Below are 13,871 nucleotides of genomic sequence, written 5' to 3'. Positions count from 1 at the left end.
GATTAATGCACAGTTGTACTGTACAGTAGTAGGATGGAATGATAGATACATGATGGACAGACGTATGAAGAAATGAATGAACAGAGGTATGTGGTCACAGGTGCTCACCTGGCACTCCAGTTTGTCAATGAGCTGTTGCAGTCTGTTGATCTGAGAGGACCAGTGGTCATCTGTATCCACAGTAACACCTGAGGCAATAATAGACAGCACCGCTCACAAACCAGGCAAGCTTTTGTGCTCATTCAGACTCAGTGAAAAAGCTCAAGGCCTGTCAGTGGTAGGCACTGTGATGACTCTTCTGTCTGTTTGCTAACAATACACCAACCAAGCAGACATGTTTTCAACGTAGCACTGTAAAAGAGCCTTCCTTTTTCATTTTTTTCCCTTTTCTTTTCTTTCTTTCTTTTTTTTTTTTTTACCAGTTATTTAAAAAGCAAACGGTCAGTCACATGAAATGTCTCTGAATTGCAGAAACTGTTGACAATCACCAAAACATTGTAGATGTTATACAAGTCACAATCTGACTGCATTACAGTGTGAAGAACACTAAGTGACGACGTTCCGGATCATTTGTCAAAATGACTACCTTCTTTTATTAGAGAAGAAAATCGTGCATGAAATGTCATTCTCCCTTTAGAAATCCAAAAAGATTTTGTAATCGATTGCAATTCTGGCATAATTACATAAATATACCCATTCATGACAATTGGTTTTTATTATATTTCAATTATATTATACGATTGTATTGATTATACTTTAATGCTATAAATATCATTAGTGCGTTTATAAACTGTGTATGTATAAAACAATCGAGGCCATACCACTCCAGAGCCAGCTATATGCACTCTGACCCAGAGCTCTTAAGGACAAGGACTAACACTCAAACCTGTTTCATCATATCAGAGTGACACCCAGACAAGAGCCATAACATAAAGGCTAGAGCTGCTTTGACAGTAATTGCAGCACCAATAATGAGGACTGTTGGCAGAAACAACACGACATTAAGGCTAAGGCCCAGATGAAGTGTGTGTGTGTGCGCGTGTGTGTGTGTGTGCTTATACAGCACCCTCCACTAATATTGGCACCCTTTGTAAATATGAGCAAAGAAGGCTGTGAAAAATTGTCTTTATTGTTTAACCTTCTGATCTTTTGTACCAAAAAATTCACAAAAACACTCTGCTCTCATGGATATCAAACAATCACAAACACACCACAGGTTAGCGGAGGGCACTGTATGTACGTCACCTGTGGTAAGGATGCCAGAGTATGGGTCTGTAGGAGAGAGGCACATATTTTTCTGCACTCTGCGGCCACACCTCCTGTTATTCTTTTGTAAGGAAAGATGATCCGGTACTTTCACCTCAACCCTAAAGAGAGAGAGAGACGGGGGTGGGGGGTAAAAAGGAAAACAGTTAAGGAACAAAACTGAATGTCAGTGGTCTTGAAAGCATTATTTTTTATGGTCATTAGCACCATGCTCAGTTGCTCTGGCAACACTGAAGGAAACATATTCATGCCAAAAAGCCAACCAAGCAACTTTTTTTTCCCCAAAGTTGAAAGGGTTTAAAAATGAAAGGATAGACAAATAAGAAAGAGACTAGGCCTTTCAAGGTTAGGAAATTTTGGCTGACAATTAATTGATATGAATAATTGTGACTGTAACATTTCCGTTGAATGAATGCCTCTGCTAAATATATCAGAAGTGGAATTATGCCCATAAACAGCCATTTATTAAATAGAACATACTGAAATACACCAATAGGTTACTGTCCAATAAAGAATGTAGCAATAACTATGTAAATAAATAATGTACTATTCTGTTCCAACACCACAAAACATCACTGTGCTCCATAACAAAACAGTTACTAATAGTTCAAAGCTGAGAATAATGTGAAATGATGGCATTATGATGGAGCTGTGATGTGATTACATTAAAGTGTTTCAGAATAAACGGACTACATACATACAAATGTGACTGTAGAATATAATGGTTAATTAGGTGATTATGTAATAATTGTGTCAGGCGTAATGGCTGCAAAAATACTTTTTTTCTGTGAGATGTCCTGGTTATTGGAAGAGAACAGACCACACACACACACACACTACACACACAAACATACACACACATTCATCTACACCAGTGGTGTAGCTAGGGAGGTGGATTTCAGGTTTGATCCCTCCAAGAAATACTTCCCAGTTCCCAATGGAAATTCCTGGATGCTTAAGACAACACACACAGTGCAGCTCATTATATACACCTGCAAAACGATATTCAATGTCAAATTGTAATTTCTATATAGTAATGGGCGGCTGTGGATCAGGTGGTAGGGCGGGTTGTCCACTAATCGTAGGGTTGGCGGTTCGATTCCTGGCCCACGTGACTCCACATACCGAAGTGTCCTTGGGCAAGACGCTGAACCCCAAGTTGCTCCCGATGGAAAGTTAGCGCCTTGCATGGCAGCTCTGCTACCATTGGTGTGTGTGTGTGTGTGAATGGGTGAATGAGACACAGTGTAAAGCGCTTTGAATAAAAGCGCTATATAAGTGCAGACCATTTACCATGTTCATAACTATGGTGAGAAACAGGATTAACCAATGAGTATTGGGCATTTTTCCCATTGCTGTTTGAAACAGGGATGAATACAATGTATTGGCCTGTAATCTGTATCAGCCGATAAAAGCATTAGAAAATACTAGATGTCCAATGCAGGAGGAAAAGAAGGTTAGGTCTCATTTAATAAGATAACATGTCATTTATCCATATTACTAGCATGTTATTTTAATCAATTTCAGTTGACCTGTCATGAAGGTATTTTATATCAACATTATTAATATAGCAAGATTTTCTGATCATGCCTTAAATGATCAAGTAAGAAGTTTGTGCTTCACCGCTAGTACTACTGAAATGCATGAGCATGTGACACCACATCAATTTTTGATCAATTGTACAGATCATGCAGCAATTTTTATTTAGTCTATTTAGCCCCTCTGGAAATGGCACTGATCTACACATGCAGTATGACGCTGAGATTCATTATGAATGCCACTGAGATGAACATGGGCTCAATTTCAGGGTTTTGGTTTGAAAGCAGTCCTGGCACTGCTTGAGAATCTGTGACTTGTGTATGTGTGTCTCACGGTGCAGGGCTGCTCTGCTCCTCCACAGCCTCCATGGCACACTGCAGAGACATCTGAAGAGAGAGCAGCTGGCTGGACGTCTCCTTCAACATAAAGCGTGTCACAAACTGCCCCAATACGGATGAGCCCTGATATTCCTGCAGAGAGAGAGAGAGAGAGAGAGAGAGAGAGAGAGAGAGAGAGAGAGAGAGACGGAGTCATGTTAGCTAGATAATAGCTCTTTAATGGAAGTAGAAAGTGACCTAATGGTGCATTCCAACATACTGTCAAGTGAAAATATAAGTACACCCCTTGGAAATTGTGGGCTTTTTTGACATATTTGGACAAGCAGACATTTGATCATCTTTGAAACAGTGCCTATTAATAAAGTTGATATATTTGAACAAAGAGGAAAAAATCGCTTTTTCAACCATTTATTCAACAGAAATAACAATAGATGTGATGTTCTTCTGCGGAAAATGTAAGTACACCCTTGGCCTCAGAAGCTGGTATTGCCCCCTTTAGCAGAAATAACTTCTTGTAGGCGTTTTGCATCAGCGACTTTTCCGTCCTCCTCGGCAACGACTCCAGCACCACCGCCTCCTCAGCGTCACGATCCTCCCACAGCGGCAAGAGCTCTCCAACAGCACATCCCTCCTCCTTCCTGGGTTTCGGCACCAGTGTAACAAGCTTTAAGGTCGGGCAAGGAGGAGGCAGGAACCAGCTGAACATAAACATAAACTTTAATAATGAACCAAACTCAAACATAAGATAACATATCTCCCTCTCCCACTGATTAGCCAAATCAGTGCCAGGTGTGCATCCTCACAGCCTGGTCACTCCCTCCTCCCCTTCACACCATCCATTTCTTTTTTTTGAGCCATTCCTTGGTGGATTTGCTAGTGTGCTTAGGATCATTATCCTGTTCTAAGGTCCACTTTCAGTTCAACTTCAACTTTCAGATACATGGCTTCACATTATCTTCAAGCACTCTTTACTATGATGCAGAATTCATAGTAGAATCAATGAATGAAAGCTCTCCAGTCCCTGATGCAGCGAAGCAACCCCAAACCATAACATTTCCACCAGCGTGCTTCACAGTTGGGATGAAATGCTTTTCCTCGGTCTTCGCCAAACATGTCTGCTGTTACTGTGGCCAAACAACTCCATCTTTGATTCTTCTGTCCAGAGCACTTTATTCCAAAAGGCCTGGTCTTTGCTTATATGCTCATTGGCAAACTGTAGTGTTGCAAAGGCTTTTTCCTGGCACGCCTCCCATGCAGGTCAAATTTGTGCAATCTTTTTCTGATTGTAGAAGCCTGCACTTTGACACCAACAGTTACAAGATTTACTAGCAGATCCTGTGATGAAACTTTGTCTGCAAAAAGAAGTCTCCAAGAACCCCAATCTGCTCTTGGGTTAAATTTGCTGGGATGGCCAGTCCTGGACAAATTGGCAGTCGTTTCAAATCTGCGCCATTTGTAGATGATTTTCCTTACAGTGGAATGATGTATTACAAATAATTTGAAGAGCTTTTAAAATCCCTTTCCAGACTCATAGGCATCCACAACCTTTTTTTCTGAAGGCCTTATAGAACTCTTTAGACCTTGGCATGATGACACCCCACACCTCAATAACAAAGGGAACACCCGACACTAGATATGAGGGGAGTATAAATAAAACCGGTTCCACCTGCACTCCCTAAGCAGGTTCTAATCACTGACCAATCTTTAACACCTGATTCTAATTTTATGGATTTGAAGGTGTGATAAATGTAGGGGTGTACTTACTTTTTCCATGTGACCGATCTGATTTTTTGTTCATTTAAATTGTGAAAATGACCACAAAATGTCAATTTCATGTGTCCTTTGAGTGTACCACCTTTATTAATGGGCACTGTTTAAAAGAGGATGAAATGTTTGCTCGTCAAAATATGTCAAAAAAGCCCACAATTTCCATGGGGTGTACTTTTTTTTTTTTTTTTTACATGACTGTAATTTTTGTGTTGGCTATGTGGTCCGGTAGCAAAAGTGATTGGAAAAGGTTTTAAAAAGAAATGCGTACTAAACAAAACTGTATCAACTGTCCAGTTGTTTAAAGACTACATCCCATACAGAGAGAATGCAACTCAACCACTGCACCAAAACTGAAATCAAACTATGCCAGAGGACACTGGAATCTGCTCTGATGTAATGTTCCTAACAACATTCTAGGGAAATGAATCAGGAAAATTTGACTCATGCACAGTCTGACGAGGTTTCACTAAACAAAACAGCTCAAACTGAACTGAAGAGTGTTGGCAGTGCCTCTCATTGGCCCTTAGTGGTTCAGACACCGGCATCAGGTTTCTAATTAGACCAAAAGTTTTTGTTGTATAATACAATAAACACTGATGTAATCCACATTTTTAGGCAATAACTTTGCTCTCTGTAAACAAAGTTTCATATAATTTTGTCGGCTAGTAATCTGATCTCTCTCTCTCTCTCTCCCTCTCTCTCCCTCGAACTTTGTGTATTTTTTACCAGAACAATCATACATGATCAAAGCAACAATAACAACAACAAAAACCCCAGCTGATGCAATCAAATGAAGTCAAAATGTAGATTGTTTGCAAACACTAGTGCAAATTCCGTAATAATTTTCTAATTGCAATTTCTACTTGTAATTATTATTGCAGAGATGGGAAATCACAAAATATGAAGTTTCTTTAACATGATAACTTTGTAGAAAAGCGAAAGAAGTCTGATTTTGTCGTTACTGGTCTGTTTTTTGGCTTATAATTAAGCTGGTTTTTAGTTCACTTCAGTTGTGTAATTGTGTAAACAATTCCAGCTGGTTGGCTTGAACCAGCAATATTAATAACACACATCTATTTGAAACAATCCTGCTCATCATAAGCTTTAAAATGGGGTATGATTTGACATGATCTTCAATTACCTAGAAGACATTGCCAGGTTTATTTATTCATTTAATTATCATATGTCATTATCTCATTTTCAGGTATCATCAAAGAAGGTTTGAAAAACCTTAGATCTCGGTCAGTCCACTGAAAATAAAAAATAAAACTGGTTAATGTATCTGTGTTAGTGTTTATTAGTGTCTTATTATTCACCACAACAATGGACATTAGATGTGAATTTGCTGCTTGTTCTCTAGAAAAGAGTAGCGTGCTGTTTACCTCCTACTGTCCCCCCCTAATCCTCCCCCCCCACCCCCCCCACCCCCACCCCCCCGGCTGCCTTCAAGTAGCTGAATAGTTTTTGTATTTGTGCAGAATTTTGCAGACATTTCACCCAAAAAAATTGTTTTATATGATCAGCAGTGATACGCACATTGCATACATTTGGATATGTTTGGATAAGGTTTGGGATGGATGGATGGATGGATGGATGGATAGACCGATATATCGAAAAAGGTAGGCCAGTAATTGTAAAGTATACATCTTGACACTAAAAAAAAAAAAAAAAGGAATTCATTTCTTGTTTTTATAGAAATTTTGCATGCGTGCACTAATAAATAAATGTAACGCAATATGGTTGGGCACGGTGGCTTAGTGGTTAGCACGTTTGCCTCACACCTCCAGGATTGGGGATTTGAATCCCACCTCTGCCCTGTGTGCACAGAGCTTGCATGTTCTACCTGTGCTTTGGGGGTTTCCTCTGGGTATGCATTGTAGGCTGATTGGGATTTCCAAAGCCTGTGTAGGATAAGCGGTACAGAAAATGGATGGATCTCAATGTCAAAACTGATATAAGATATTTAAGATTAAAATTGCAATGTGTAAATCTGTAAATGCTGACACTTGAAACTGGCTAGGTAAAGAGATCTATTTTGGCTAGTACCACCAGCCAATGTCTCAGGAGTTAGTTAGGAAAGTATTTTTCCTTATCAGGTGAACCTGCTCAATAATCGACTGAGAGCCTGTAGCTAGAAATTACACATGAATAATTGCCATCCCCTATTGTGCAAAATCTTACTGTGAAGTCTTAGTCATTTAGTCTTTCAACATCTATCAGCTGCAAAAAACTAACACGACAAATGGAGCAGAACAGGTTCTTGATTATACTTTAAGCTACACCTCGGTGCAGTCCTGCAGGTTTCATCTGTGCCTGTATGTGGATTTGTGACAGAGCATAAGAGTTTTCACCAGCTACAGTATATATATATACACACACACACACACACACACATATACATATACATATATACATATATATATACATATATATACATATACATATATATATATATACATATACATATATATATATATATATATATATATATATATATATATATATATATATATATATATATATATATATATATATATATATATATATATATATATATATAGACAGAGGTCCCTTTCAGCACCCCTAGTGTTTTGGACAGCATCAGCGTGTGGTCGAAAGGCGGGGTGGTCCAAACCACGCACAGCTGGTGATCACTAATTACAGCAGCGGTTCTCTACCATCTGGGAGACAGCGCCAGAGTATAAAAGTGCACACTGGGAGCATCAAGTTGAGCGGTGTCCTTTTAACAAACGGCTAACTCTGTGTCTTTTTGTGAACTTTTCCAGAAGACTTTGCCGACAAGGACGACAACGCTCCCTGGCTGCCCATCATCGCTGCTCAGCGGTGGATGTCTGCCCCATTCGGGAGTCCCACCGTGACGCTGCACAGCTCTCTCCTCACGACAATTCTCAGCTGGGAAGAGGGATCACCAGCCCATCATCAGCACTCCCTGCACTCCCTTCACTCCTCTCCTTCACGCTACCCCTTTCTAAATTTTCAGTTTTGTAAATATTGTATATAAAAGCGGCACTAATTCCCCTCCAATCGCCTGTGTGTGTGTGCTCTGTCTGCCGCTGCTGCAAGGACCGCTACAATGCAGTATTCATATCTTGTATTGATCTCATATATCACACATGCTCCTGTCTTTAAGCTCTTGTAGATGGAATAGATTAATTAGCGTTCGTTCACATGCCTAGGACGAAGTGCGAGTTGAATCAATGAATCAGTAAGAGCAAACAAGGTCTAAACACCAAGCTTCTCAAGGAGATGGGCTTTCATCGCTCCCTGGAACCAATAAATAAGATAGAGTATAATAACTACAGCTTCAAAAGAAAGCCATCATTTAGACTCCCAGCCCCAGATGACCGTGGTATTGCCAGGATGTTCATTCATGCTGTAAATAATGTAAGTTAAGTTAACCCGATGTAGTGTTGGACTGAATGCAATGGACTGAATGTAAGATGGATGGACGATTAGGTAGTTTAACGTTATATTGCTTCAACACCACAGAACTGTTGCATATTTCTTTCTTTTTTTTGTTGTTGTTTTTTTTACATCCAGCTCAGCTCATCAGACATGGCCGAAAGGAACATGAATAAAGTAACAGTAAAGTTCAGTAAAGTTTCCAGTCACACACAGCTGGAGTCTCTCACCGCAGGGCTCTCCTAATATGCTGACAAACTGCTACAGATGCTCAGACCCCGCATCTCAACAGCAAAACCTCACCCTGTTCTATTTCTCCAGAATAACAACCCAGCAGCGCACAAGCACTTTACCATGCTAATTCATGCAAACAAACAGCCTGGAATTTTCACTACTTAAAACAGACATTATGTATAATGCAGTGAAAGTCTCCATCTGTGAACTGGTTCTTCCGTGCTGCTTCAGGGCAGAATCACACACACCTTCAGTATCACCCTCATTCGGCACGTTTTAATGACACTGAACCATCATCAAAACATTCATATTATATTTATATAAACATGTCAGTGTTGGAAGGGGTTTGTTAAGTTTTCTTACCTCTTTAGTCTTGTCCATTGCCTTTAGGATGGCAACGTTGAGCTTCTCTAGAGCTGAGAGGACATTCAGATACTCCCCAAGATGTTGAGAAAAATAATCTGAAAAGAGGAAAAGGACAGGGAACAGGAGAGCATAGAGAGTATAAATGGCTAGATCAGCATGAAGGTTTTGTAGTGTTTAGGAAAAGACCATAAAAAGGTACATAAATGTTTCATTTTTTGGGCAATGACAAAGTGATGTCAGCTTCTTTCCTTCTCTCTCTCTCTCTCTCTCTGATCCCCTTTATATCCAGCTGCAAATTCCCAAAAAATCTCCCAACCCCCTCTCTCTGCACTCCCCTAACTCATACCCCAGCAACTTGTGTTTCTGTGTACTGGCCATGCGACACCAATGAAAACACTGCACTGGATGTGTAATCTGCTACTGTTGTAAACATGTTCCATTGCAACCTCTGCTGCAACTCCTCACATGTTCATAAGTTTATCATACACAACAGCTATCAAATGCACAGAAGAACACAGCATTGCTGTCCGGAAATGAACAAAACACTCATCTATTTTTAGATAAACAGTGCTGCACACTGCCGCACTAGTGAGATTTTTTTCCCCATAACAATAAAACCACTGGCAGATGAAGTGAATAACGTTGATTATCTCGTTACAATGACACCTGTCAAGGGGTGGGATATATTAGGCAGCAAGGGAACAGTCAGTTCTCAAAGCTAATGTGTTCAAAGCAGAAAAAATGAGCACAACTAAGGATCTGAGTGACTTTGAGAACGGTCAAATTGTAATGGGAGGACAACTGGGTCAGAGGATCTCCAAAACAGCAGGTCTTGTGGGGTGTTACCGGTATGCAGTGATTAGTAGCTACCAAAAATGGTCCAAGGAAGGACATCCGGTGAACTGATGACAGGGTTATCAGTGACCAAGGCTCATTGATATGTGTGGGGAGTGAAGCTAGCCTGTCTGGTTCAATCCCACAGAAGAGCTACTGTAGCACAAATTGCTGAAGAAGTTCACGCTGGCTATGATAGAAAGGCGTCAGAACACACGGTGCATCACAGCTTGCTGCGTATGGGGTCGCGTAGCCACAGACCGGTCAGAGTACCCATGCTCAGACACTGGGTTTGTTCCCCGGTGTTGCTCTGCCATGCCTTTACTACATCTCTTGTCAGTTCCTGATTGTTCTTGGGCTGTTTTGCCTTTACTTTAGCCTTCAGCAGGTGAAATGCATGCACATTCAGGTCAGGTCAGGATTTGGCCATTGCAGAACATTCCATTTCTTTTCCTCAAAAAAGTCTTGGGTTCCTTTCGAAGTATGCTTCTGGTCATTGTTCATCCACACTGTGAAGGGTCATCCAGTGAATTTTGAAACATTTCGCTGATTCTGAGCAGATATTATATTAGCCCTATACACTTCTCAATTAATCCTGCTGCTTCTGTCAGCAGCCATGCATTCCCATGCCATAAGATGATAAGATTCTTTCTCTTCTCCATGCTCCCTTCCCATCAGTCTGATAGATGATGCATGTCTCATCTGTCCATGGGATGTTGTTCAAGAACTATGTGGGTTTGTTTTTTGTTTTGTTTTTTTAGATGTTTGTTGAAAACTCTAATCTGTCTTATATCTTGTGGTAAATCCTCTGTATTTACTCTGGTGAAGGCTTCTCTTGATTGTTGACTTTGACACAGATACACCTACCTCCTGCAAGATGTTCTTGATCTGGCCAGCTGTTTTGAAGTGTGTTTTTTTTTCTTCACCAGGGAAATAACTCTTCTGTCATCTACCACAGTTGTTTTCTATGGTCTTCCAGGCCTTTGGGCATTCCTGAACTCTCCTTTGCGTTCATTATTTTTTATATGTTCCAATAGCGTACCAAACAATGGATGCAGAACGTTTAAGTGATCATATCCTGAAATATCCAAACATTACATTCCTAATACACACTTCTAGAATTGTAGACTGGAAATGACATTTAAACAGAGCAGACTAGCGCTCCTGCTTGGTGTAATGACTTGTGTAAATTAGTTTCTCGCAGTCAAAACCTACCGTCACAGTAATCTCAGCCTTCATTAGTTACTCACGTTAGGATCATTTAACTGAATGGGTATTCCAAAGAAAGCAACATTATATGCTTAAATTCTCCTTAAGGCATTCTATGCACATACAATGTGTTCGACACACTTACTGTTTCTAACAATACTGTTTCTGCCTTCGTTGTTGAATCTCAGATACATTTCTTTCTTGGAAACATGGGTCTATAATGATTGATGATTGACTTAATGCCTTTTATAAACGAGGAGAACATCATTATCCACAGAATCAATGGCAATGGTCAGTACACAAAGAATCATGGTCAATATAATCAATGAGGGGCAATCCAAAGTTGTTAATGATGAACAAGGTACAGGTCAGAATAATCAATAGGTAGTCAGGGAAAGGACAAGACTCAGAACTTACACAAGCTATATAGTTTGCAAGACTTCGCAAGGATAATGAGTGTTTCAGGTGTTCATATGTGGTATGAGGTGGTAGTGGAAGCTGGAACTGACTCTAAATCTATGTGTATATTCAGGGGATGGCAGTCTCCGATGATGGGGAGGGGAGTTGCTATGACAAGTGGTTTCATTTTATCAATGAAACCACTTTGATCATTTAAGCAATATAATTTCTCTTGCGTACAGCTTGTCTTCTAATGTCTTCTAATTACAAGGCAACTCATTTTTCTTCCACCACACAAATGGCAGTCATGAGTCTGCAGTCACTGCCACATAGGACTGTGCGATATAGACGAAAATGTGACATGTGATGAAGACATTGCAATAGTGATATGTGATCAATTGTATCTGACTCGATGTGACAGAGAACTCGAAAATGACTGCTTCTGCTATTATTTCAGCTTTACTCAATAATAGATTTTTTTTTTTTTTTAAAAAAAGAAGAATCCCAATATTTATATCCATGAAGCAAATAAAATTACTATTCTGCAAAACAAACAGTAAATACTTATAGATACTTATACCACGTGGCTGGATGCTTGAATCTGTTTGGTCAAAAGGTGTGCATTATTTTCGTATAACGGTACAGGTAACATTAAGGCACTCTTTCTAATAGGTTACTGATTCTTTCGTAACAGCTCATACATAATCTAAGACTAATAATAACCGAATTTAAAACTGGGTTGTTGTTTAACAATTCTTATAATCATTGATGCCGTTGATTCTTTTTGTTCAGAGACGTTTATTTAACATTTATGGAAGGAGTCTCGGTTGTAAGCACTTTTGGTTTCTGTACTGCTTTCCATTTCCTCGGCTTTCTCAGTAAAATGACAGGCTGTGCTGAGAAAAAAGAGAGAGAGAGAGGGGGGGGGGGGGGGGGGGGGGGCTGGTGAGGGAATGACTGTTTATCGCAGCTATAACGTAGGTGAGAACAGGAACTAACTTGTCTTTCGGACGTTCGCAACATTAAATCTAACTATAAACTGTTAAAATGCGTGACATGTTATTCATTAATACATTAAACATTGTATTTGTTGGCAAATCGCTGTGGGGTAAGTGGAATAACACACTCCAGACCATACTGTTATACAAAACAATGCACTTCAGCTTCTGGCTCGTGCTGCATCATACCCCCTGGCATGCATTATTTTTGTATAACAGCATGGTCTGTTGTGTGTTATTCCTTACTTATTGTAGAACTGCAAACATTTTGTATTTGTGGGATGTTTTAGTCAGGATCACTGGCTGTTTAATTAGTTTATATTTGCTTTCACAAAATATATGAAATGACTCAACATGCGCCATCATCAACATGATTTCACAAAGGGATATTTTATTTATTTAAGCGCTGCCAACATGCACTTAAGCCAAAATCCAAATGACTACCTACTGTTTACTTATGCACAGTACGTAAGGAATAACCGAATGGCATTTTACACTCTATTTACTGTTCTATGCTATATATAGTGTACTCTACAGGAAAAGAACAGAGCTGTATGTAACACATTAAAAGTGCGTTTCTGTCTGTACAAATTTACATTTTTTCAGTGCAACAGCTAATAACAGCGTGTATGTTCAAGTTCACATTAGTGTGTTTTCACAGCTTGTTCTACCCCTGCATGCACACAACTCTGCAGGGCAAGAGTCACTCAGCTGGGGTTTGAGCAGTGCTATTATTTCCAGTTTTTAAAGACACATTTATTGCATTCATTTACGACGTGTTCATTGCAGAAACTCATCATCAAGATAACAATTTAAAAAATATGATTAATCATTCAGCCCTACTGCCACAGAACAGAGTAGTGACGGAACTCAAGAGTCCAATAAAACATAAATGCTGGGGGTGTTAAAGTACTGAAATATTGTAAAAAATATTGACGTTTATGATCTGGGACCCACAGTGGAGCAATATATCAGAATTTGATTAGGAGATTCAGGAGAAACTGAGACAAAGACAAGAGTTTTAACCAACCCAGGCGTCTTGTTGTGTTCATGCTGCAGCTTAGAGTTCAACATAGCAGCCCTAGTTTGTGGAAGAAGCCAGGTTACTGATTTTTTTTATTTTTTTAAAAAGTAAGAACAAGTCTGGAACTCTGCTTTAGGGAACGTGTACATTGCATGAGTTCCTAAGGGGATACGGTGTCAGGAGAAAGTGTGTCCTTGTGCACTATATGAGCCAGTCTTTATCTGGTAGTTGTACAGAGGCATCATACACTATATACACTATTTCCGCTCTGAAAGTATTGGAACAGCAAGGCCAATTCTTTTGTTTTTGCTATACACTGAAGACATTTGGGCTTGAGATCAAAAGATGAGAAGATAGATCAGAATTTCCGCTTTCATTTCCTCATATTTACATCTAGATGTGTTACAACAACCTAGAACATGGCACCTTTAGGTGAGCTAAAGTACAGGAACACTTAGTCTTAAAGTTAAT

General features: G+C 39.6%; 1 protein-coding gene across 2 annotated transcripts in view; it reads right to left on the bottom strand.

Moving 5' to 3' along the window:
* Nucleotides 1–13,871, bottom strand: part of necab3 (N-terminal EF-hand calcium binding protein 3) — a 50,433-nt gene that overhangs the window by 6,028 nt on the left and 30,534 nt on the right. For both annotated transcript variants that reach the window (XM_017479205.3, XM_017479206.3), the window contains 4 exons: nucleotides 8,934–9,031; nucleotides 3,139–3,275; nucleotides 1,246–1,367; nucleotides 109–188 (listed from right to left, as the gene is read on the bottom strand). In XM_017479205.3, the coding sequence (XP_017334694.1) occupies nucleotides 109–188; nucleotides 1,246–1,367; nucleotides 3,139–3,275; nucleotides 8,934–9,031 (437 nt within the window). The remainder of the gene's footprint in view (nucleotides 1–108; nucleotides 189–1,245; nucleotides 1,368–3,138; nucleotides 3,276–8,933; nucleotides 9,032–13,871) is intronic.

The sequence above is a fragment of the Ictalurus punctatus genome, chromosome 11 (genome assembly GCF_001660625.3).
Source record: "Ictalurus punctatus breed USDA103 chromosome 11, Coco_2.0, whole genome shotgun sequence".
Classification (NCBI taxonomy): Eukaryota; Metazoa; Chordata; class Actinopteri; order Siluriformes; family Ictaluridae; genus Ictalurus; species Ictalurus punctatus.
Note: the sequence above shows the minus strand (reverse complement) of the source record. Positions and strands in the feature narration are given on the sequence as shown.